The following is a 22,603-nucleotide window of genomic DNA, read 5'->3' as shown; positions in this document are numbered from 1 at the left end:
TAAATAACATTTGAAAATTTAAAACGACTTTTAGTTAGGAGATATTCCCAGGGAGCTAAACATCCTCAATTCCCACAGGGCCACTATTCAGCCCATAAACTGGTCCTATACAAATTGGCACTGGATTGCTCCCGAGTCTCCACTGACTTCTGATGCACTGAAACCACTTGTCAAATCCATTTGAGACTGTGAGCTTTCAGAAAGCTCTGCCCAGCCATGTTGTGTGGCACAGCCAGCTTCTCAGAAATCACATATTTAAAGCCTAGACTAGGGGGAAATACAACTGGGGCCATGCATTTTCTTATGCTCATTGATGGAAATCTTTCTTCCACTGAGAAGTCTGAGGCAGCTCTATTCCAATCTTTGAGATACTACAGAATACTATGTTGTAGAATGATAGGCTGCTGTAAAAATCCCCAATTGGGGTCAGCAGCGGAAACCTAAACCAGGGACTTCAGCTCATTAAGCACAAGCCTATGCCACTTGTGCTAGGAATAACTTCATTAATTGGCTGCATTAGCAGGCTGTTATCCCGTATGTGGACCTGTTGCTACATGAGACCATGACACTTATAGTCAGCCTGCTAAGTAGCAGGAAGCCAGAGTAACTGGAGGTTTTTTGCTGTGCTTATGCAGCTTACACATAGGTCCCATATTATATATATTTAGACACGTGCATCTGTCTGTCTATGAGTCAGTTTGTTCAGGAACTCCTCCTAAACAGTAAGTGCTAGCACCACCAAATTTGGTTTGCAGCTTCCTCTCAATCTAACTTAAAGCAAGGTCAGGATTACGTTGTGCCAGGACAACGGGACATGCCTGGAATTTGATTGTTTCTCATAAAATGAAAATGGAGGAGTCAGGTAGAAGGGAGTGGTATTGCAGAATGACCACAGGGGGACAGCAAGGGGCCAGAGATGGGGACTGAGACATCTATAACCTCACTGGGCCAGCAGGGGTGGAGAAACGGACAGCTATCTACTATATATTTCAGAGAATTTGTCTGTCTGTGTGTTTGTCCCTCAGCCAGGGGACTTGCACTTCCCCTCTGGCTGTGCCCACTGGAGCTGCAGTGACCATGGAGAGGCACTTCTCACCTGGCCACAAGCTACTGCGGTGAGAGAGGGCTGGGGTTGTTCTCTCCCCCTGGGGCAGCTTGTATACCGAACCTCCCCTTCCCCGCTCCAACCCCACCCCAGAGCAATGATTTAAATGAAGAAAAATAAAACTCATCTGAGTTAAGGACCTGAGCAACGCCAGGTAAATCTTCTAGTTAACGAATACGGGAAGAGAACTAAATCCAGCTTCTCAAGAAGAAACAAAGAGAATCCCTGAAACACTTAGCAAAACCCCTAGCTCAGCAGCTGACCTTAGAATTCCATCCCATCGAGGGGAAACAAGGGACAACTTGTACAAGGTGCTGAGCACCGTGCATTCACTTGAAGGTACAGAGCATTTGAGAGTGCTCAGCCCTTGCCAGGATCAGGCTCTTTAGGACAGTTCTGGAGTCTGTTCTAATGCCATAGCTAAGGATGTAAGAGCCAGCTCATTCAAAGCCCTGTTTCCATTGGTACCCTAGAGAAGCAGTTTACCAGGCCTTAGTGTTTGAAGTTTAACACCGAGGATGAAAGTTTCAATCAACCTTTGTGCACACACTTCGTAAGATGGAGGAGACCAGCACAGTTTTGTGAACAATGTGTATGTATACAGGACCCGTAGCCTCAGACTAGGGATGTAAGGGAGTAGTCAACTACCCGATAAGCATAAATGTCAGAGGCAGCACCGGGTTGGGGGCGGGGGAAACGAGTAATTGACTTGACTACCCAATAAGTACATCGGGTAGTCAAGTTAATTACTTGATTCCCCTGTCCCACCCCCCCGCTGCCTCTGTGTCTTGGGAGGGTGGGAAGCAGGAGCCAGTTCCCCCCAGCACCATCTCCACAGTGCGGGGGGATGGGAGGCAGAGCTGCAGTGTCCCGGAGCTGGCATGAGCCAGGACTGTTCAGTTCCGGTTCGCACCAACCTCGGGAACAAGCCCCACTGCAACTCTGCATTTTAAATTTAAAACACATTTAAAATGCATTAAAATATATTTAAAACGCAGAGCCGCAGCAGGATTAGCTCCTGAGGCCGGTGCAAGCTGGGACTGCTTAGTCCTTAGACATGCCCGTTAACCCTGCTGCATGCCTGGCTTCAACTACTTTTAAATTGCAGAGCCGCAGTGGTGGTAGCCAGTGCCCTCCCCCCTTATCAACTAAGCGAGTACTCGATGGAAATTCCACAGACTACTCAATTAGCTGATTAACCGCAACATAACATCCCTACCTCAAACTTGATCTACTCAGTCCATGGAGCACTCTGCCATAAGATCTTGCACTACTTTCTCCCAAATAAAAAACACCAGAAAGCAAAACACTTACATCACGTATCACTTCATAGAGTGCCTTAAAAGTAGGCTGCTTGTCGTCATGGTAGACCCCTCTGTTACCATGCAGAACCGATATACCTTCCTCTTCTGCGCCTTTACAGTTACTCCCATACATACAGTGGTCAGGCCGGTAGTTCCACTGACAGGGAAACACATAGAGACACTCTGGCAAGATCAATGTGAGAGAGAGAGAGATTGAACTCAACGATTACCACAAGCGGATTGTCAGTCAGGAAGGTTTCCGAGCGATAGCTGCGTTCATCTGTAGCTTTAAAAACAACGAGTAGTTCTGCAGCACCTTAGGCAAAACCCACTTCCTCAGATGAGCAGAGTGGAGAGAAAAGGGGGAACCCTTTGTTATAAATTTTGAGATTCCCCCTCTTCTCTCCACTCTGCTCATCTGAAGAAGTGGGCTCTGCCCACGAAAGCTCACGATACCATATTTATTTATTTCTGAGGTGCGACAGGACTGCTCATGGTTTTAGTCAGGAAGGTTGTCAGTCATTTTGTTGGTAGTGGCTCCGGGAGAGAGCCTAGCATTCTAACCCAGGTTTCTTCAGGAAATGACAGAGTCCCACCATTAAGGGCCTGGGGATTGTTACCACTGGAGATTTGGCCCCGTGCCTGAGGTCCAGCATCCTCTCTAGCCATGTCTGTGTACAGGCAAGCTATGCAATGAGAGGGAGGCCGTGCAAGCCACCATCACCTACATCCCACTTGAAGGCAGACTTGCAGTGGTTGGCTGAATTGGACTCCAACTGGTGCAGCACGACAAAGCTTTCCAACTATTTCCATGCTTCCCACTGAAACTCTCATCTAGGCTGCTGACTTGCCAAGCCTGATGAAGGCCATTTGTTGCACCATGGATTCACAGAGCATACAATGAGATGGTTTATTTCCACGGGGATCTGTGTGGTCACTAGCACACAGCGCACGCTGTATGCACAGAACCACTCTTCTTGTTTCTAAGCCCTTCTGTCTGCGAGCGATGCAGTTCCAGATGGAGTCCCAAAGCCAGCTACTGCCTTGCAAAGTGTCGTAGGAACAGGCTTATGTTATTCCTGTTCTCTCAATTGACTCTGTACAGTCCCAGCACCCACAGCATGCTAGGCACACTCATGACAAGTCCGGGAGGTCACCTCCCAGCCAGAGAATGAAGCACTCACTGGCTGCGGCTCCGTGACAGCAGAATCATGGCTGAACCATAAGCACTGAAGAATGACTCTTTCATTTGGCCTTCCCTGGGCCTCCACTCATCCTGCCCAGTACAGCTGCAACTGGCCCTTGTGTGCGTTCATGCAGGGGGAAGCAGAAGTACTTTGACCTCCCGCAATGCAGGAGGTGGCCGTGATGGCCTCTCTCCAAGCTCCTTCAGTTCAGCACGACATTTCTCATGCTTAGCTCCATCCATGCTAGAATCAGTGGAAGCTGCAATGGGTTTGGATTCAGGTCCTTAATGCCAATGGGGGTCTTTCCACTGGATACAATGAGCTCTAGAACAAGGGCTCTATCAGAATGATGCCAGTACTCAGCATTCTGCACAAGCATAAACCCTCCCTCCCCGCCTGGCCGTTAATACTGAACAAGATAGGGATATAAAAGGTTAAAGGTTAACCAGTAAGCATTAGCCTTACCGGCATGCTTGCTTAGTAACCAGTTAACAGGGGGCCGAGCAGGGGGAACAGCCCCCCTGCCTACTGCACCCCGGCTGGCAGAATCCTGACCTAAGCAGTCCCCACCCCCACTCCTCAGCTGCACAGTTCACTGGTTAAACAATTACAATTATGTCATTTAACCGATTAACTTCTGGCATGGATATTGGCATCCCTTGAACAAAGCACCATACTGCATTAAGCTTTCACATGTAGCGTTTACCCATTCTCCTCTCTCCCACCCCTCCACTGTCTCAGCACTCAATGAGGTGCTGATTAGAGTCACTCCTTCAAGTCTATTAATATCAGAGCTGCCTGGGGGGTGCAAGGGTTATCGGATTGGATTTGGTTTCTTTTGCATGGCTGGGTTATTTCAGGAGACCGAGGTTATACTTGCCCAGATAAAATGGCTAGGTATATGCCTGGCTAATTCACTAGAAAAGCTGCAGGGGATGGGACTAGATAATTTAATTGTCCTCTAATTTCTCTGTTTTTAAATTGATAGCCCTTTGTAATAGGGCTTTCTAAATTGGCAATGGAAAGGAAAGTTTTGTTGTTTGTTCTGAAAGGCTGAAAATACCAAATAGTTCCTGTGAGCATATTTACCAGATGTGAAGAAAACACAGGGCCTATGAAATGAAAAGCAATATTCACATGTGGAACTAATCAGGACTTTGCTAGTCCCAGAATTCAAGTGGTTTCTCCATTTTCTCCCCCACGATAAAGGATCATTGCGAGTCTGAACTAGCTTTGTCTTCTTTCCTTCCCCACAAACTGCAGCACAAGGCTGTATTGCCCAAAATGTCGGTTTCTTTTTGGAAATTATTATAACATTTAATAATGAGGAGTATGCAGATTTTGAACTCTGCGACATTAGCCTTTTTCTAGGATTATGAGGCTATTACTTGTGCAACCAAAACATTAATTGGGGACATAAGAGCATAAAAACACCCAGACTGGGTCAGACTAAAGGTCCATCTAGCTTAGTATCCTTTCTTCTGACAGTGGCCAATGCCAGGTGCCCCAGTGAGAATGACCAGACATTTACTACATATCTCTGCCTTGACATTTATCTGCATTAAATATCTGTTGCCATAACAGTTGTTTTACTGTATTGCATTTCCCCTGTTTCGACTTTCTGATTTTTGTTTGGATTTTATTATAGCCCTTGTCGCTTGCCTGACAATTTGATAGACTGACAAAAAGGAACAGAATAAAAGTTCTTCCATATTCAAGCTGTGCTCCAGATCATGCTAGGGAACAAGGGGGAAGAGTCAAAGCAGGTCAGACTGGCATACCAGCATGATGGTGTAGGTCCAGAAAAAAGGCCTCAAATTCTTCAAGTGAGCAGGGACTAGGTTAGCGAGTGGTTGACTAGGCGACAACCCCAATAAGCTTGTACTTACCAGGTAGTCGACTGGAATATCGACTACTCGCTGCAAGGGAGGAGCGGGACAGGAACCAGTGCTGGCCAAGCACTGGCTCCACAGTGCTGCCTCCTCCTCACTCCACTGCTTCTATCACAGGCAGTGGGGGGTGGAGGAAGCTGCTGCGAAGAAGCCGCTGCCTGCAGGTGCCGAGGCACACAGTGGGCTAAGGCTGCTCCAGCAGGGTGGGCCGCCGCGAACAGGGGCTGCTGGACTCAGCATGAGCCAGGACTGAGCAGTCCCAGCTCATGCTGGTCCAGGATGCTGCACCTCTGCATTTTAAATGTATCAAGAGCCCCAGTGGTTCTTCCTACCTTTAGAATGCAGAGCCGCAGCAAAGGTGGCTCCTGGAGCCAGCATGAGCCGGGACTGCTCAATCCCGGCTCCTGGAGTTAACCCTGCTATGACTCTGCAGAGAGGTCCTTATCAACGAATTGTGTAGTCGATACAAATTGTATCGACTACACGATTAGTCATATAGCTGCAATTTAACATCCATAGCAGGGACCCTGCCACAGAACTTCAGACTAAGTTTTCAAAACTGAGACATGATTGTGGAAAAGTCCGAGACCAACATGAGGCCTTTTCAAGGGGCCTGATTTCACAGGAGGGTGCCTAGCACCTTTTTGAAATTCAGACCCCTTTAAAATTGAGGAAGCCAAAAATCACTAGCCACTTCTAAACATACAGCAGCTTTGTGATTAAGACCTACATTCAAGACGAACTAGGGGAAAAGCCAAAAATAAAGTAAGCTGCTTAAAAAGACCCTGTGCCAGGCTGGTGGGCATGAGTCAGAAACAAATATGCTGTTTTGTTTGGGTTTGTGGCCTGCGTTTGTAGCTTACACTGTCCCTCTGCTTGTTTTATCTACTCTCTTAGGCAAGTGGGGTATCAAATTTGCTCTCTAATAACAAATGGTCTTGTAGGGTTTTCCTTTCCTTCCTGTTCACAGGCCCAGAGCAGGCAGGAAAAAAGGAGAGCACAGAATGCAATGCATTTGGGAATACAAATGATCTGAACATCCTGAGGTTACTGGGCTGGGTAACTCAGCCAAAGAACCAGCACAATGTCTGTCTGGAAGGTCTGGCTTTTTGCTCAGGGTTGGAAAGGGAAGACATTTTTCAAGGGAGAAAAAAGGGTTTTAAATGCTGTTTTCAGAGCAGTTGCCTCTGTCAGCTTTGACACGGTCAGCCCTTTAATCAATTTTGGGATTGAGCTGAACGTCAGGAATTAGCTGTGGATTTGGACAAAGGCGGGCAATGTCAGATTCAGATAAACATCCATGAATTGGAAGACAAAAATGTCGCTTAGCTAGGCTCCAAAGCAGCAAAGCATGTAAGTATGTGCGTGACTAACTTCAACTCAGGATTCAGCCTGCAGATAGTACCATGCCCAGAAAACTCTTCTCCATTTTCCAGACTCTTTAGAGAATATAAATAGACTTCTGCACAGGAACTTGGCTCCATCCCTTATGTCCCAGAGTAGTCCCACTGGGTATAAATCCCATGTGTATACCTGACTGCAGTTTAGGATGGGCAACCAAAGCTAATGAGTGGGCCACATGAGTGGCTCTTCATCTCAGTGGGCCATGAGACTGGAATCAGGCATGTGCACTAGCCATGACCCCAGGAATAAGATGAAATACACGAACACATGGCATGCTGCATCCTTCAGAACAAATGGAAATGCTTCAACCATTCATATATTAATAGAACTGTTATCTACTTGAAATAACACTTCCTTTACAATACAGGCAGTCCCCGGGTTACGTACAAGATAGGGACTGTAGGTTTGTTCTTAAGTTGAATCTGTATGTAAGTCGGAACTGGCGTCCAGATTCAGACACTGCTGAAACTGACCGCCAGTTCTGACTTACATACAGAATCAACTTAAGAACCCCAGGCGTCCCCAAGTCAGCTGCTGCTGAAACTGATCAGCAGCTGATTCCAGGAAGCCCGGGGCAGAGCAACTCTGCCTGGGGCTTCCTGTAGTCAGCGCTGGTCAGTTTCAGCAGAAGCTGACTTGGGGACGCCTGGGGCAGAGCAGCTGGGGTGCTACTGGACCAACCCAGCAGCACCCCACCTGCTCTGCCCCAGACGTCCTGATTCAGCCGCTGCTGAAACTGACCAGCAGCGGCTGAATCAGGACCTGGGGCAGAGCAGCTGGGGTGCTGCCGGGTTGGTCCAGTAGTGCCCACGGGCGCTGCAGGACCAATCGGCAGCGCCCCAGCTGCTCTGCCCCAGAGTCCAAAACAAAAGCCTGGTCTGCTGGGGGGGGGGGAGCACACTAGCTGCGCCCCCCCCCCAGCAGACCAGGGACACGGGGAGCAGAGCCGCAGCGGCAGCGGGGTGCCGTGCCTCTGAGGCTTTGCTCTGGCAAAGCCTCAGAGGCGAGGGACCCCGCCACGGCTGCGGCTTCAGTCTGGGTGCCTGTGGTCTGCTGGGGACGGTCCCCAGCAGACCACAGGCACCCGGACTGAAGCCGCAGCCGCGGGGGGTCCCGCGCCTCTGAGGCTTTGCCAGAGCAAAGCCTCAGAGGCGCGGGGAACCGCCGCTGCTGCCGCTCCAGTCTGGGTGCCTGTGGTCTGCTGGGGACGGTCCCCAGCAGACCACAGGCACCCTGACTGAAGCCGCAGCCACGGGGGGGTCCCGCGCCTCTGAGGCTTTGCCAGAGCAAAGCCTCAGAGGCGCGGGGAACCGCCGCTGCTGCCGCTCCAGTCTGGGTGCCTGTGGTCTGCTGGGGACCGTCCCCAGCAGACCACAGGCACCGGGTCTCAAGGGGCAGCAGCAGCGGTTCCCGCGCTTCTGAGGCTTTGCTCTGGCAAAGCCTCAGAAGCGCGGGAACCCGCCCGGTGCCCCTGGTCTGCTGGAGACGGTCTCCAGCAGACCAGGGGCACCGGAGCAGCTTACGAACGGGGCTTTCTCGCCCCGACTTCCGGGGCGAGAAAGCTCCGTTCGTAAGTGCGGATCCGACGTAAGTCGGATCCGCGTAAGTCGGGGACTGCCTGTACATCATAAAATCTCAGTCTGCCTCTTCCTTGCCTCCTCACCCAAGTGTGTCCCATCCCTGCTCTTCCCTCTCCCTCCCAGCACTTCCTGAGCCCCGTTAAATTGGTTGACGCACCCCATCCCTGCTCCTTCTTCTCAAGCTTAAACACTTTGAATCAGCTGATTCACGATGCTCCGGAAATGCTGGGAGGAAGGGGAAGAAGTAGGTAAGTGCGGGGCCCCCCATGTGCAAGAGGTATAGGGGAGGGGGTCAGAATGGGAATGCATGGAACCCCAATGGGCCAGATGTGGCCTGCAGGGTGCAGAGTCCCACCACTTCCTTAGGTTATTCATTTCAGGCCAGAATTCAATCTCATGTACGTGTTTCAATACGAACCACCCCACGACTGGATTACACCAGGTCTAGCCCGTCATTTGCTATGAGAGAAGCGTGAGACTAACAGGAATCATTACCTACCTGGGTTAAAGTAAAAAATAATATTTAGCAAGTCCTGGTCTCCCCATGTAATGTAGTTTTTATACTTTTGGTATAAAGGGTACAACATTTCCTCCCACGTCAAGCCTGTTGGTATCATGCTGTTCTACAAGGCAGAAAGAAATCAGAGCCAGAGGGTTAATGTTTTACCAAACAACAGGGTAATAAAGCCCCGGCTTAATGCCCACATCTGCAGAACTCTCCCCAGCCCTGCTCCCGCACCCAGAGGAGTGGAGGGGCACTTTGAGGAAGTGTTGGGCCGGGCCACCAGTGGAGTGGGAGGACTCACTGAAGGTTGGGCCGCGCTCATCTTACTCAGCTGAACAGAGAAGCAAAACCACTTGAGTATTGGACTGGCATGGCGCGCGGCCTGTTTGCCCTTGAGAGCAATAGGCCGGGGAGAGGGAAAAGAAGAGTGGGAGTGGGTACAGCTCTGGCTCCAGCCTTCCTACTCACTGGCCAGAGAGAGAGCGTGTGCCAGTTGGGGGAAGCTTGCGGCACCTTCCCAAATGCTGAGGTAACTTACTTCCCTTTCTGAGCAGGGGACAGTCAGAACTTTGGAGAAACGATTCGTTCCTGGGGCTGCCTATGAGCTGGCACAGCTATGCCCGGAGCCTTGCATTTCTTCACACTGCCAGGCACTTACTCACAAGAGGAGTGAGGCGAACATGTGCTCACCATGGTAAATAACAGTTCCACAGGCCCAGCCCTTTGACATGCAAAGGACAAAGCCAACGGGCACAATGCTCTCCCTGCTTCCTCCAGTAGCTCCACTGACATCCACTTGCGATTTGCAAGAGTGTCAGGGAGCACAATAGCAGGCCTCATTCAATGCAAAGAAAGCACCTTATTTCAGTCACGCTGCCCTCATTTCATTACCAGTGAGATTTTTTTTTTTTAAAAGTTCCAGCATGCTCAGCACTGAGTTTATTTTTTCCATGTGTCTCCAATGGGAGAAGACACAATCAATGATACCAGATTTCCTTTTGCCTTTAGGCGGCTGAACTTTCAGGGTCTTAAAACTCTGGTTTTGGGGAAAATGTTTATTTGTTAAAAATAATAATTTTCATTGGTGTTGTTTAATATCAGGACACCTTTCTACACGTTGAACCTCTCTAGTCTGGCACTCTCAGGACCTGACTGGTGCCAAACCAGAGAATTTGCAGAACCATGAGAGGTCAATATTGTCTAGCAGCATTACCAACACTTCCACTGCTTACGGGGCTCTTAGAAGGCATATGGGGGTAAATTAGAGCTAAGTAACAGCACAGAACACTGAAAGCCAGGACTGGTGTCTATACACAAATGTATGAGACCACTGGAAACTTGGCCACACCCATGTTAAGTGGACATCTGGCTAACTAAAATCATGCTGGACCATGGAAGTTGCCAGACCAGAGTGTGCCAGACTAGGGAGGTTTAATGTGTATCAGTTTTTCTAAAAGCTTGGTTCTGACAAAGTGTGTCCAGCATCCTTTAATTCCATACTATACAAGTTGATTTATGCAAGCATAGGTGCCCCTAAAGAGTTTTCACCTTGAACTTTGTGTTTCTTATCCGGGTTAAATTCATCAGCATGACTCCGGAATTGACTCCAGTTGTTCCATAGTAAGGGTGGCGAGCAAATCGACTATACCAGCCAATCTTTGGTATTTCATGCTCTGGGGCCATTGCAGCCAGCTGTGTGGAGTTGAACTCTTTCAGAAAGCTCCAGATGTCATCAATGGGCCTCAGGAAGAGAACGTCAGTGTCCACATAAAGAAGAGAATCCACATCCTTCAAAATCACCTTTAGGGGGTTACAAGGTGGGGGAGTAAGGGAAGATGGGAAAAGAAACCAGACAGAGAGAAAAAAGGAAATTGATTCCTTCTCAAGAATTACTTGTATTTTAAATTATGCACTCGTGCAAAAGACTGACATTGCCAACTGCTGTGGGAGTCACAGAGAGTAGGTAGATTTAAAAAAAAAAAAAAAAAAAAAAGCAACCAGCATGACAAATAGCTAGGGCAAAGTGCAATAATCAAAGGCCAGTCTTCACACAAAACAATAATCCACTTCGCTGTCATAAAAACTTGAGATCTAATCCACAAAGCTTATTTCATATTGATTTTACGAATAAAACACTTACCTCTGCACTAGTTTAACTTCGCTAGTTTTTCCGAAGACCAATTGCTTGTGCATTTACTACCAGTTGCCCATTTGCAAAATGTAGGTATGTAATTTAGGCATGTCATAAGGCAAACGTTTTGGAAAACAATTATAAAAAAAAAGAAACCATTTTACAACCATCTATCTATATAAAACCACAGTATGTACCACAACAGGGATAGGAGTCTAGCCAGACAGCCAAACCTAGATCCCAGATTGGCTATAATGGACCCCAGTGATTCATGTTTCCTTACTCCTGTCCATTGCCTATTTTTCCTGTTACAGCTCTCAGCTCCCTCATTGGGCAAATCATACCCACTTACTGACATGAACGAAAGCCATATGCTTTCATGCAATTTAAATGTAAAAACATTAACTGTAGATCACCTGCACTAAAGAGTTTTTAATTCTTTGCCTTTTAGGAAAACATGCAACCAGCCAAATGAAAGAAGTCTTAAAAAGCAAGTGGTGGGCCAGAAACTCATCTCGGTTGCCACAGTGTAAGTCAGGAGTTATGGCCGTCAATTCAGTTACACAGGGGGAAAGCTGGCATAAGGGAGAATAGAATCAGGCCCAGCATATCTAGTCTATTCTTGCTTGCAATATGCCCTCTTGTGGAACTCCATTTACTTACACATTCACTGATAATTTTACCAGGAAGAGAATACAGAACTTTAACAGTGTGAACATTCCTTTGATGGTTCCATCAGAGGGTGTGTCTAAACTACACCCCTCTGTTGGCAGAGGGATGTAAATGAAGCACTTTGAAAGTGCAAATGAAGCGGGGATTTAAATATCCCGTTTCAAACAGGCGCCATTTTGAAACTGAAACCACAGTTTAGATGCTTTTTTTGGACAATGGGGCAATTTTTTGAAAGATCCTGTACTCCTGATCCTGTACTCTTTCAAAAAATCACCCCATTGTCGAAAAAAAACGTGTCTAAACTGCTCTTTCAGTTTTGAAATGGCGTTTGTTCGAAACAGTGCCATGACGCAATTTTGCAAATGAAGCGCAGGATATTTAAATCCCCGCTTCATTTGCGCTTTTGAAGAGCTTCATTTACATCCTTGTGCCAACAGAAGGGTGTAGTTTAGATGTAGCCAGAGAGACAGTCAGCTATTCATTATGCTGTTTGCTAAATAGTAAATGCTATAAGTCAAAGTTGAAAATCAGTTGTCATTATAACCTTCCCATGCTACTTTTTAATTTGCCAAAACTATCCAAAAAGCTGAAGGGCTGACACTTGTTAGCCTTGGTCTCACCCAAATTTTGTTTGTTTGGCACTTCCGTTCAGCCATTGATAGCAGTCAGGTTGGGGAAGAAGACAAACAATCAGACACAGCAGCCACATTTCCCTCCTTACTCAATTACTCAAAGCCCAGCTGAATTTTTACACAATGCTCATTGAGGTTTCCCCCCCACCCCCCTTGCCTTGCAACCATGGGATAAACTGAGTTATTAATATTAACGTGACAAGTGACCCAAAAAAACCCAACGACTTCTGAGCATGCTCAATAGGGTTCTGTTAAAAGTGGAATAACTCCTTAAATGCCATTTTCTCCTTACTCAGGGCTTTGGGATTTGGATCAATATTTAGCCTAATGAAAGCCTCACCCCATTCTGACAACACCAACGCACATTCTTCCTGCCCAGCCTGATAAGTAAAAGAGATGCCTGTACTATTTAGAGTGAAAAAGAATATCTCTAATGAGGGCTTCACGCAGAGAATTACTCACTTGGCTATTGAATAATACATTCGGCTCTAACTGTAGATCAGGGCTACTCAACATGTGGCCCGTTTGTTTGTGGCCCGTGGTGCAGTTTGGGTTTACACGGGGATCAACACATGGCCCATAGGTGGGCACCAAAACAAAAAAGGAGTCAATATAATGGTCTTCAGTTGAGATGCATTTTAGCAGTTAAATTTCTGGACTGTCATTGCTCATTAAAAGTGCTGTCATATGGGTGGAAATCGGGTAAATATTGCATTTTATTAGTATCAGCAGGACTGACTTAAATGGGACCGGTGTGTTGTATAGTCTTGCCTTACTCTTTTCATTCACGCCTGTCAGTGTGAAAGAAGCTATTTGCATACATATTTTCTTACATATGCAACCACACTTAAGTTGCGGCCCTCGGCATGTGCTGTGAGTATCATTGTGGCCCCCGGGGCTTCCAAAGTTGAGTAGCCCTGCTGTAGATAATGGCATACACAATATCTGAGTGGTGCAGAATATTGGGGCACTGGTTGTTACCAGACAACACAACCAGTGACAGGGAGATGGCAATGAAACCATATACTATTATTAGTCCAAAGCTATAGATTAGAGAGGCAGGAGCTTGGTTTAGAACCCTGGAGTTCCACAAGAACTGGGCACTCCCCCGCCCCCTCTTAAAGAGACAGACTTTTTTTTGCTCAACAATTTGCAGCAGGACTCCGGTCTTTTTTTTTTTTTTGCTCGACAAATTTTACCCTGACAACCCCAGGGGTTCCTTGAAATTTTTTCAATCTGAAGAAGGGTTCCGTAGCCAAATAAAATTGGGAAACACTGGTTTAGACTGGGAGTCAGGGCTCCTGAGGACAGATAGAGAACTGGGCCTTGAGTTTCTCTTGCTAGATCTGGAGGAAGCTAAATGAAGATAAGCTGAAAATCCTTTCCCTGGCAGCTGGCTAAAAATCCCTTCCCTGGCAGCACACTGTAGTCGAGTCTATTATTATTATTAGAGTTATCATAGCACTTAGAAACTAGGGATGTAAAGGGTTATACAGTTAACTGATTTGCCTTAGTGGCATGCTTACTGGGGTAACTGATTGACCGATGGCCTGGCCTGGCTGGAGTAGTTCCCACCCACAGGATCCCAGTTAACTTTTTAAACAGGATTTTACATCCCTATTACAAACTCTGCTCGGGGCTCGGAACCCTGTTGTGCTAGGAGCTGTACAAACACAGTCCTTGTCCTAAAGAGCTTACAAAATGAAGCCTTGTCTACAGTACGGCAGCCACACTGGCACAGATATGGCACCACAGCCATGCTGGCATAATCCAGTAGTGAAGATGCAACCTACACCCAAGGAAGGTGTTTTTCCGTGGATGTACGAACACCACCTCCAAGCAATAGCAGCTACATTGACGGAAGCACCTACCTGTTTCTACTCTGGAGATTATGTCAGCAGGCAGTTGGATTTTTCAACCTCCTTCCAATTGAAGAAGCTATGTTGACCTAAATTTTAAGTGCAGGCAAGGCTTAAGTATAAGACAAGAGCTAACAGATGGACCCAGACAAACAGGGGAGTGCAAGGAAACAATGAATATTAGCATAACAGGCAGTGGTCTCAGCACACCACTGGGCAACCACAGTCAAGTTTTTGTAGGCAGCATGGGAAAAAAGAGTTTTAAGGACCTGCGTAACTCACTCATTGGTCTCCTTCAAAAATCTTCCTAGCAGGCTGAAAGGAGGCACTATTTGTTCTAAGCCAGGACTAAGCAAGATGCAGCCTAGAGGGCCAAATCTGGTCCACCTAACACTTTGATCCGGCCCTGAGACTACATCTGGCCACTCTCTATTTATATCCTGCTGCCCATGAAACCAAGTTTCCAGGAGGTGGCTCAGGCAGCAAGCTCATATTTAAATGGCTCCCAGCTCCCAGTTGCAGCGTTACTGCAGGAGGGGCCAGAGCCGTGAGCCTTTTCAATAGCCACAGCAACCCCAGGAGGCTACCAGGCAATGACGAGATCTTGAATGATCTAAAAATAAAAAAGGAGTCATATAAAAAATGGAAAGTAGGACAAATTACAAAGAATGAATATAGGCAAACAGCACGGGAATGCAGGGGCAAGATTAAAAAGGCAAAGGCACAGAATGAGCTCAAACTAGCTACTGGAATAAAGGGAAACAAGAAGACTTTTTATAAATATATTAGAAGCAAGAGGAAGACCAAGGAGAGGGTAGGCCCACTGGTCAGTGAAGAGGGAGAAACAGTAACAGGAAACTTGGAAACGGCAGAGATGCTCAATGACTTTTGTTTCGGTCTTCACCGAGAAGTCTGTAGGAACGCCTAACATAGTGAATGCTAGTGGGAAGGGGGTAATTTTAGAAGGCAAAATAAAAAAAGAACAAGTTAAAAATGACCTAGAAAAGTTAGATGCCTGCACGTCACCAGGGCTTGATGAAATGCATCCTAGAATACTCAAGGAGCTGATAGAGGAGGTATCTGAGCCCTCTAGCTATCATCTATGGAAAATCATGGGAGACAGGAGAGATTCCAGAGGACTGGAAAAGGGCAAATATAGGGCATCTATAAAAAGGGAAATAAGAACAACCCAGGAAACTGCAGACCAGTTAGTTTAACTTCTATGCCAGGGAAGATAATGGAGCAAGTAATTAAGGAAATCATCTGTAAACACTTGGAAAGTGGCAACGTGATAGGGAACAGCTAGCATCATGTCAAACCAATCTGATAGCTTTCTTTAATAGGATAACGAGTCCTGTGGATAAGGGAGAAGCAGTGGATGTGGTATACCTAGACTGTAGTAAGGCGTTTGATACGGTCTTGCATGATCTTCTTATCAATAAACTAGGTAAATACAACTTAGATGGGGCTACTATAAGGTGGGTGCATACCTGGCTGGATAACTGTACTCAGAGAGTAGTTATTAATGGTTCACAATCCTGCTAGAAAGGCATAACAAGTGGGGTTCCGCAGGGGTCTGTTTTGGGACCGGCTCTGTTCAGTATATTCATCAACGATTTAGATATTGGTATAGAAAGTACGCTTATTAAATTTGCAGATGATACCAAGCTGGGAGGGATTGCGACTAATCTAGAGGATAGGGTCATAATTCAAAATGACCTGGACAAATTGGAGAAATGGTCTGAGGTAAATAGGATGAAGTTTAATAAAGACAAATGCAAAGTGCTCCACTTAGGAAGGAACAATCAGTTTCACACATACAGAACGGGAAGCAACGGTCTGGGAAGGAGTACGGCAGAAGGGGATCTAGGGGTTATAGTGGACCACAAGTTAAATATGAGTCAGCAGTGTGATGCTGTTGCAAAGAAAGCAAACATAATTCTGGGATGTATTAACAGGTGTGTTGTAAGCAAGACACGAGAAGTCATTCTTCCCCTCTATTCTGCGCTGATTAGGCCTCAATTGGAGTATTGTGTCCAGTTCTGGGAACCACATTTCAAGAAAGATGTGGAAAAATTGGAGAGGGTCCAGAGAAGAGCAATGAGAATGATTAAAGGTCTAGAGAACATGACCTATGAGGGAAGGCTGAAGGAATTGGATTTGTTTAGTTTAGAAAAGAGAAGACTGAGGGGGGACATGATAGCAGTTTTCAGGGATCTAAAAGGGTGTCATAAGGAGGAGGGAGAAAACTTGTTTATCTTGGCCTCTGGGGATAGAACAAGAAGCAATGGGCTTAAACTGCAGCTAGGGAGGTTTAGGTTGGACATTAGGAAAAAGTTCCTAGTTGTCAGGGTGGTTAAACACTGGAATAAATTGTCCAGGGAGGTTGTGGAATCCCCATCTCTGGAGATATTTAAGAGTAGGTTAGATAACTGTCTATCAGGGATGGTCTAGACAGTATTTGGTCCTGCCATGTGGGCAGGGGACTGGACTCGATGACCTCTTGAGGTCCCTTCCAGTCCTAGGAATCTATGATTCTATCGTAGTGACGGGGCCATGAGCCGCGAGCCCTTTGCTGTATTTTTAATTCAAAGTCTCCAGCCCCAGACAATTCTGGGGAGAGGCTAGTCCAAGGGGTAGAGCCAGCCTGTGACCATGCACCAAAATTTAAGGGCCCTCCCCACCCCCTATTCTAAGCTATTAGCACTTTTCTTTTTCATCTTTAAGCTGCAGAGCTCAGTGTGATTAGATCACATCTCTTCCTGGACGTGCGTTTGATTTGGCTTTCGGCACAGCAATTTAACTTCTAGCATAACTTGGCCAAATGAGTCCCTCACATAACCTCACTGCAGTCAATGGGGTCAAACCAAGGAGGGAATTTGGTTTGAGCAGCTCTGGTGCTGCCCGTGATCAAGTCACATGCAATATTTACAATTACCTTGGAGCTCTGCTAGGGTGAGATTTCCATATGCTGCTAAGGGAGACAGTTGCTCCCTTCTCACTGGATGCTTTGCTTATCTCACTGAGTTGCTTTTGAAAATCCCAGCTTTTAACGTCTCTTTGTCAATAGCAGATGTACTCGATGCTAACAAACAAGTCTCCAGACAAGTTTTAAGACAAAGGAAGTCTATCACATCCTCCCATTTATGTGACTTTTGAACAGGACCAACTGGAAATATGGGATTCCTGCTTTTCCTTGTCCCCTTCCTTCCTCCTACAAGCCATTTACAGTTGCGAAGAGTATCATCTCAATGTTTTTTGCAGCTGCGAAGCATTCTGCTAATAAATCTTTTGAGAGTTCTCTCCAGAGCTTGCTATATTTAACTTGACACTTCCGTTAAACACTCAATTATCTGTAATTTGATTCCACAACTTCTGTCTCTGTGGATTCTCCCTACATTAGCAAGGTTGGCAAGTCATAACATGCTGGCAGGTATGCATATGCCAGTGCCAAGAGAGACAGTGTGGCAGACTGATTCAAACTGGCCAGTGAGTCCATACTCCTGCATGTTGTCCAGCTGGCCCAGTACCAGGATTACAGGTTTGGGAAATATCGACATTAGCACCCACAGCTATCTTAATGGACGTCAATTACACTGAGCTATCTCCACTTACAATAGATCCAAAAACACTCCTCAGAACCATGCCTTAGAGCAGGGGTCGGCAACCTTTTCAAACCAAAGAGCCAAACTACATCAAAATTCAGAACAAGTGGTCAACAAAGAGCCAGTATCAGAATGCCCATTTGCATGACTGAAAATATGCAACTTAATATTATTGATAATTGACAGGATGATTAACAACAGCATCAATGAAACACTGTTGTCACAGACTCAGTTTAATGGGACTTCTGCTGCTGCATCTTTCATACATTTCTTTGACGCTTACATCATCACTGGTCAAATTCAGGCTCATGCACACATTCAAAGGACATGAGTAATTACGCATTTTTAAAATTTTGAATTATTTTTTCATTTTAATTTAAAAAGTTGCAGGCATTTTGGGAATGACAAAAGAACCATATTTGGTTCCATACAGAGCCCTATTTGGCTCAAGAGCCACAGGCTGCAGACCCCTGCCCTGGAGTCTATTGTCAGTTCTGCTCCTGATCCCACTACATGGCCATTCAACAGACTCAGATTAGTTACCTGTGAAACGGAGATGATACTAATCTACCTCACAGGTTTATTTGTGTGAAGTGCTGGGAGAATTTGGGATGGAAGATTCTGCAGAAATGTAGCTATTGTTAAGACGAAAATCTTCCTTAAATGCTCTGTATATTTTTAGTGTTTCTGGCAGCTCCATGCAGCAACTAGAAAGGACCACCCCAGCTCTTGGAATGGGATATAGCCTCCGTGTATCCAAGACACATTGTATGTTTTCACTCAGATGTCTGTAAATTGCTCACACAAACAGGGCTCCATCTCAGCAGCGCCTTGCTCATTAGAAAAGCAGGTGCTTGTAGTTGTTATTATTTCCCATAGCAGTCCTTGTCCTGGACAAGGCCCTGGCTGTGTTAGATGCGGTACAAACACATGGTCCCTGTCCCTTAGGCACATGCGCCTTTCCAAGCCATCTTAACTAGACCTGCTAAACTGAACACCAGAAGACTGATCTCCAGCGCAGCAAGAGAAGACATGGCCTTAGACAGTCAAGGGACAAACCAGGAGGAGCTTCCTGGGTGTAAAGCAAACACCTTGAACTCCGCAATGACACAAACTAGGAGCTGGTGTAACCTCTGTATCACAGGTGCAATATTCTTCAGTGAAATATTTGCTTTCTGCACTAGCTGAATTGTCTCAGCCAGTTTTCGTATGGGCAAACAGAGCATGTGCTGCAGTGATTCAGCACCAAGGGACAAAGTTAGGAATGGGTACTCACAAGGAAGGGCTGGAACCCTGTAGCTGAGCATATAGGAAGAAAGCTTTAACTACCACCCTGGTTACCCAGAAAGAGCTCAGGGTCCAGTAAGACTCCAGATAGCGAGAGTAACAAAAGGTAAGTGTGCTCCCTCAACCGAAGGGTCGCTCACCATCCCAGCTATTTCCACCACTTCTTTTCCCCCAAGTTCACCATCATCACCTTAGCTTCAGTCCCAATGGTGCTCAGCCACCTCGCTCTCATCCAAGCCCCAGTTTCAGCCAGACACAAGCAAAGCTGAAAAACCAAACTGATTTGCTCTGAGGAAAGAGACACCGGAGGCAGGGCACTCAATCATCTCGCCTCCTCTGTACAGCAATCATGACAGCACCTCAGGGCACCCTACACAAGCCAGCCCTTGGAGCTAACAATAGTTGTCCAATACTCCCCTCTCCATCTTCTCAAAGAACACAACTACTCGAGAACAACTCCCCCTGTCCCTGGCAGGGCATGCAGGTTCCACAATCACCTTGTAGCAGAAGCAGGTGAACGCTGCTGACAGCCCTAATAGCATCAACATGGACACCTGACCTTTGTCCATCACCAGAAGGACGTACAAGGACCAGTAGTCAATGAGCAGTCTCTGTGCCCAACAAGCCTCAATCCAGGTGGCATTACAGAAGTGCAAGGAATCGGAGGATCAGGCACATTTACAGCAAGGCTCTTCTTAAATTGAGTTATGCTCAGAACGAAAGTGCTGTTCCATGAACTAAGTTAAAGCAGGGGTGGGGTCGAGGGCCGCTGAACCACAGGAAAAAAATCTGTCGGGGGTCACATACAAGTGAGTAGCAAAAACAAAACAACACACAGATGCACTGATGTGGCCCCCGACTGAGAAGCAGAAAGATGCTCCCCACATTCCGCTCATACACCAGAGCCTAGTGGAGCCCAGGCTAGTAGATTTTGTGTTCTCCAGCCCCACCGGGGGGAGAAGGGGAGCAGAGGAAGGGCTGGAACTCCAGCATGGGCTCCCCAGTGCTGGGGGACTGCCCTGAGCCTCAGGGGCTGGATCCAAGCAAGCCTGGGACCACAACCGGCCCCCAGGTCTTAGGCGCGCCACCCCTGAGCTCAGGGTCCATTTTCCTGGTTTGTGGTGGGGTTTAGCTGCGGGACTCGTACAAAGTCAAAGCTCTATCTATGAGAAGGCAAGCTCTGCATCTGTGCAGTGGGCAGCATAGGAAAGTCGCGCTACCGCTACTAGCATGGCTGGCCTGCACACCTCGTCTGTACACCCTTCACTGAGGCCCCCAGCTCTGTCTGCCTCTAGCCCCACCATTCCCTCCGGTCTGTCACTGACTTTCCATGGGAATCAGGCACCTTTGTAAGCCTCCCTCCTAACTGTTATTTACCAAACAGAACGGTTGGCAGTACCAGTGAAGCACGAGGGTGCCAATGCGCCATGCACAGACACTGGAGGAGCTAACAGATGGGCTTTTTACATGCCACAATTTTGAGTCTCACATGGCATCACATTTTTCTGAGCTGCGGAATTGCATTTGCTAGGAACAGCCCTGAGAGAAATGCCTCCTGGGTACAGAATGGGTTTGCAAGGGAGGAGGAGTCCTAAAATCATCCGCCCTCCATTCAAAGGGGGCCCCTAGGAATAAGAAAAAGGGGACTGCAGACTGGATCTTTAAAGGAGTGCGACATTTGGAAAGTGTGCAGTACTATAGCCAAACAGCACTGACACACAAAAGGAGCTGGCATCCGACAAGCAGCATGCACTCTTTGCCAGGGGGAGGAATGCTCAGATTGTTTTTTAAGTGGATAAAGGAACAGATAAAGATGTCCTAGAAAGGAAATTACATCTGGGAACATGTTTCCAATCTCCTACTGGCACAGCAGGCCTTGTCCTGAAGCTGCATATTCAGAAATCCAGGTGCCTTACCGGAAGAAAGAGGCGCTGGGCAGCACAAGGCTTGAATAATTTTTTCCATTCCTGAGCATTTCCTACTGAAAAGGCAATTGGGTAGACTTGGTAGTCAAACTTCTTTGTGTACGCGGGAGGCCATTCCCTTAACTGAAAAACATGGGGGGGTGAAGGATTAAAATTCAGACAAATTGTTTTCTGCAACACTATTAAATAATCAAACAATTTTTAAAAAGATAAGCTTATAAAGACCAAGTTTAGCGAAAAAGCTCTTTTAAAGAATGCTATAGGCTAATTAACTTGTTGGTAGCCACGTATTTGTTATCAGAGATATGCAGGCTACAATCGTTGCATTTTAACTTTTAAAAATGAAACAGAAGCAGACTCACCTTTTTCTCAAATTCAGGCTTCAAGGAATCTTCAGCAAAGATGTGAAACTTGAGCTTCCTGTAGCTAAACAGAACTGCTGATTTCAGCATGATAAGGGTCTCTTCTAGGCGGTCACCACATGCCACCACTGCCAGGTGCATCCATTGCAGAGATGGGACATCTTTCAAGTGTTTCTGTTCACCAGGCCTTCTGAAAAAGTAAGTGTGTGTGTATCAAAATAAAATATAAATTAAAAAGACTCCACTGAAGTGAGAATGGAGGAAGCTTTTTGTACATCTACCTGGAGGTGGATTTACAAGAGTAATGTTAACAGGATGTTGAACATGAACCACTGGTTCCAGTCAAAAATGCTATCAGATTAGAACGTGAAGAAATATGTTATTTTCTGTCTCTTTAGCTATAAAAGATTGGATGGCTCTTCCTGTCTGCATTCATGTCTAGCTCTATACATTCAAGTTAACCTGAATTAACAGCACACTCTTTTGGCTTTTGAAGAGTGAGGTTTTTATTCTAGATTCAGTGACTTTACAGCCGAACAGGAACAATTATCATCATCTAGTCCAGTGATGGGCAACCTAGGTTAGCGAGTAGGCCGCATGAGTGGCCCTCCTCCATCTCAGTGGGCCACACAATTGTCATAACCAAGATGGTCTTTGAGGATAGGGTAGTTTTGCTAACTGCACTTGGTACAGGTACCTAGGTTTGCAGTATGTGCCAACTGAACCATAGCGACAGCCCTGCAAATCCCCAGACATCCGCTCTATATCTGCGGGTATCCACGTCTGCAGATACCTGCGGATCATTTTTGCAAAAGCAGGTACAAAATCCGTATCTGTTCACAGCACAAACTACAGCAACACTTTGATTAGCTACACAGGGAGCATGATTCACAGTCAATGTTGTGTGCAATCAGCATGCACCTCACTTCACGTGCCTTTGCTTTGTGCGTTTGTCACTTTAATAATATCGGCAGGAAAAAAAACTACCTGAACAGAAACAAGCAGAATCTGGCAACCCTGTGTATGGGCAACAGTAAACAAAATGTCCTGTGGGCCACACAAAGGACTCTCCTCGGCTGCAGGTTGCCATGGATCTAGTCTGGCCACCTCCATCAAGTCCATTATGTCAATGAGTAGAGTGTCTTTCACATCC

General features: G+C 46.6%; 1 protein-coding gene across 1 annotated transcript in view; it reads right to left on the bottom strand.

Annotated features, from left to right (window-relative positions):
• The window catches only part of GXYLT2 (glucoside xylosyltransferase 2), a 39,531-nt gene that overhangs the window by 5,351 nt on the left and 11,577 nt on the right, over window positions 1-22,603 (bottom strand). The window contains exons 2-6 of the mRNA XM_075938648.1: window positions 21,451-21,640; window positions 21,080-21,211; window positions 10,526-10,777; window positions 8,972-9,095; window positions 2,420-2,592 (exon numbers count right to left, since the gene is read on the bottom strand). Of these exons, the coding sequence (XP_075794763.1) occupies window positions 2,420-2,592; window positions 8,972-9,095; window positions 10,526-10,777; window positions 21,080-21,211; window positions 21,451-21,640 (871 nt within the window). The remainder of the gene's footprint in view (window positions 1-2,419; window positions 2,593-8,971; window positions 9,096-10,525; window positions 10,778-21,079; window positions 21,212-21,450; window positions 21,641-22,603) is intronic.

This window comes from Pelodiscus sinensis, chromosome 11 (assembly GCF_049634645.1).
Source record: "Pelodiscus sinensis isolate JC-2024 chromosome 11, ASM4963464v1, whole genome shotgun sequence".
Taxonomy (NCBI): domain Eukaryota; kingdom Metazoa; phylum Chordata; order Testudines; family Trionychidae; genus Pelodiscus; species Pelodiscus sinensis.
Note: the sequence above shows the minus strand (reverse complement) of the source record. Positions and strands in the feature narration are given on the sequence as shown.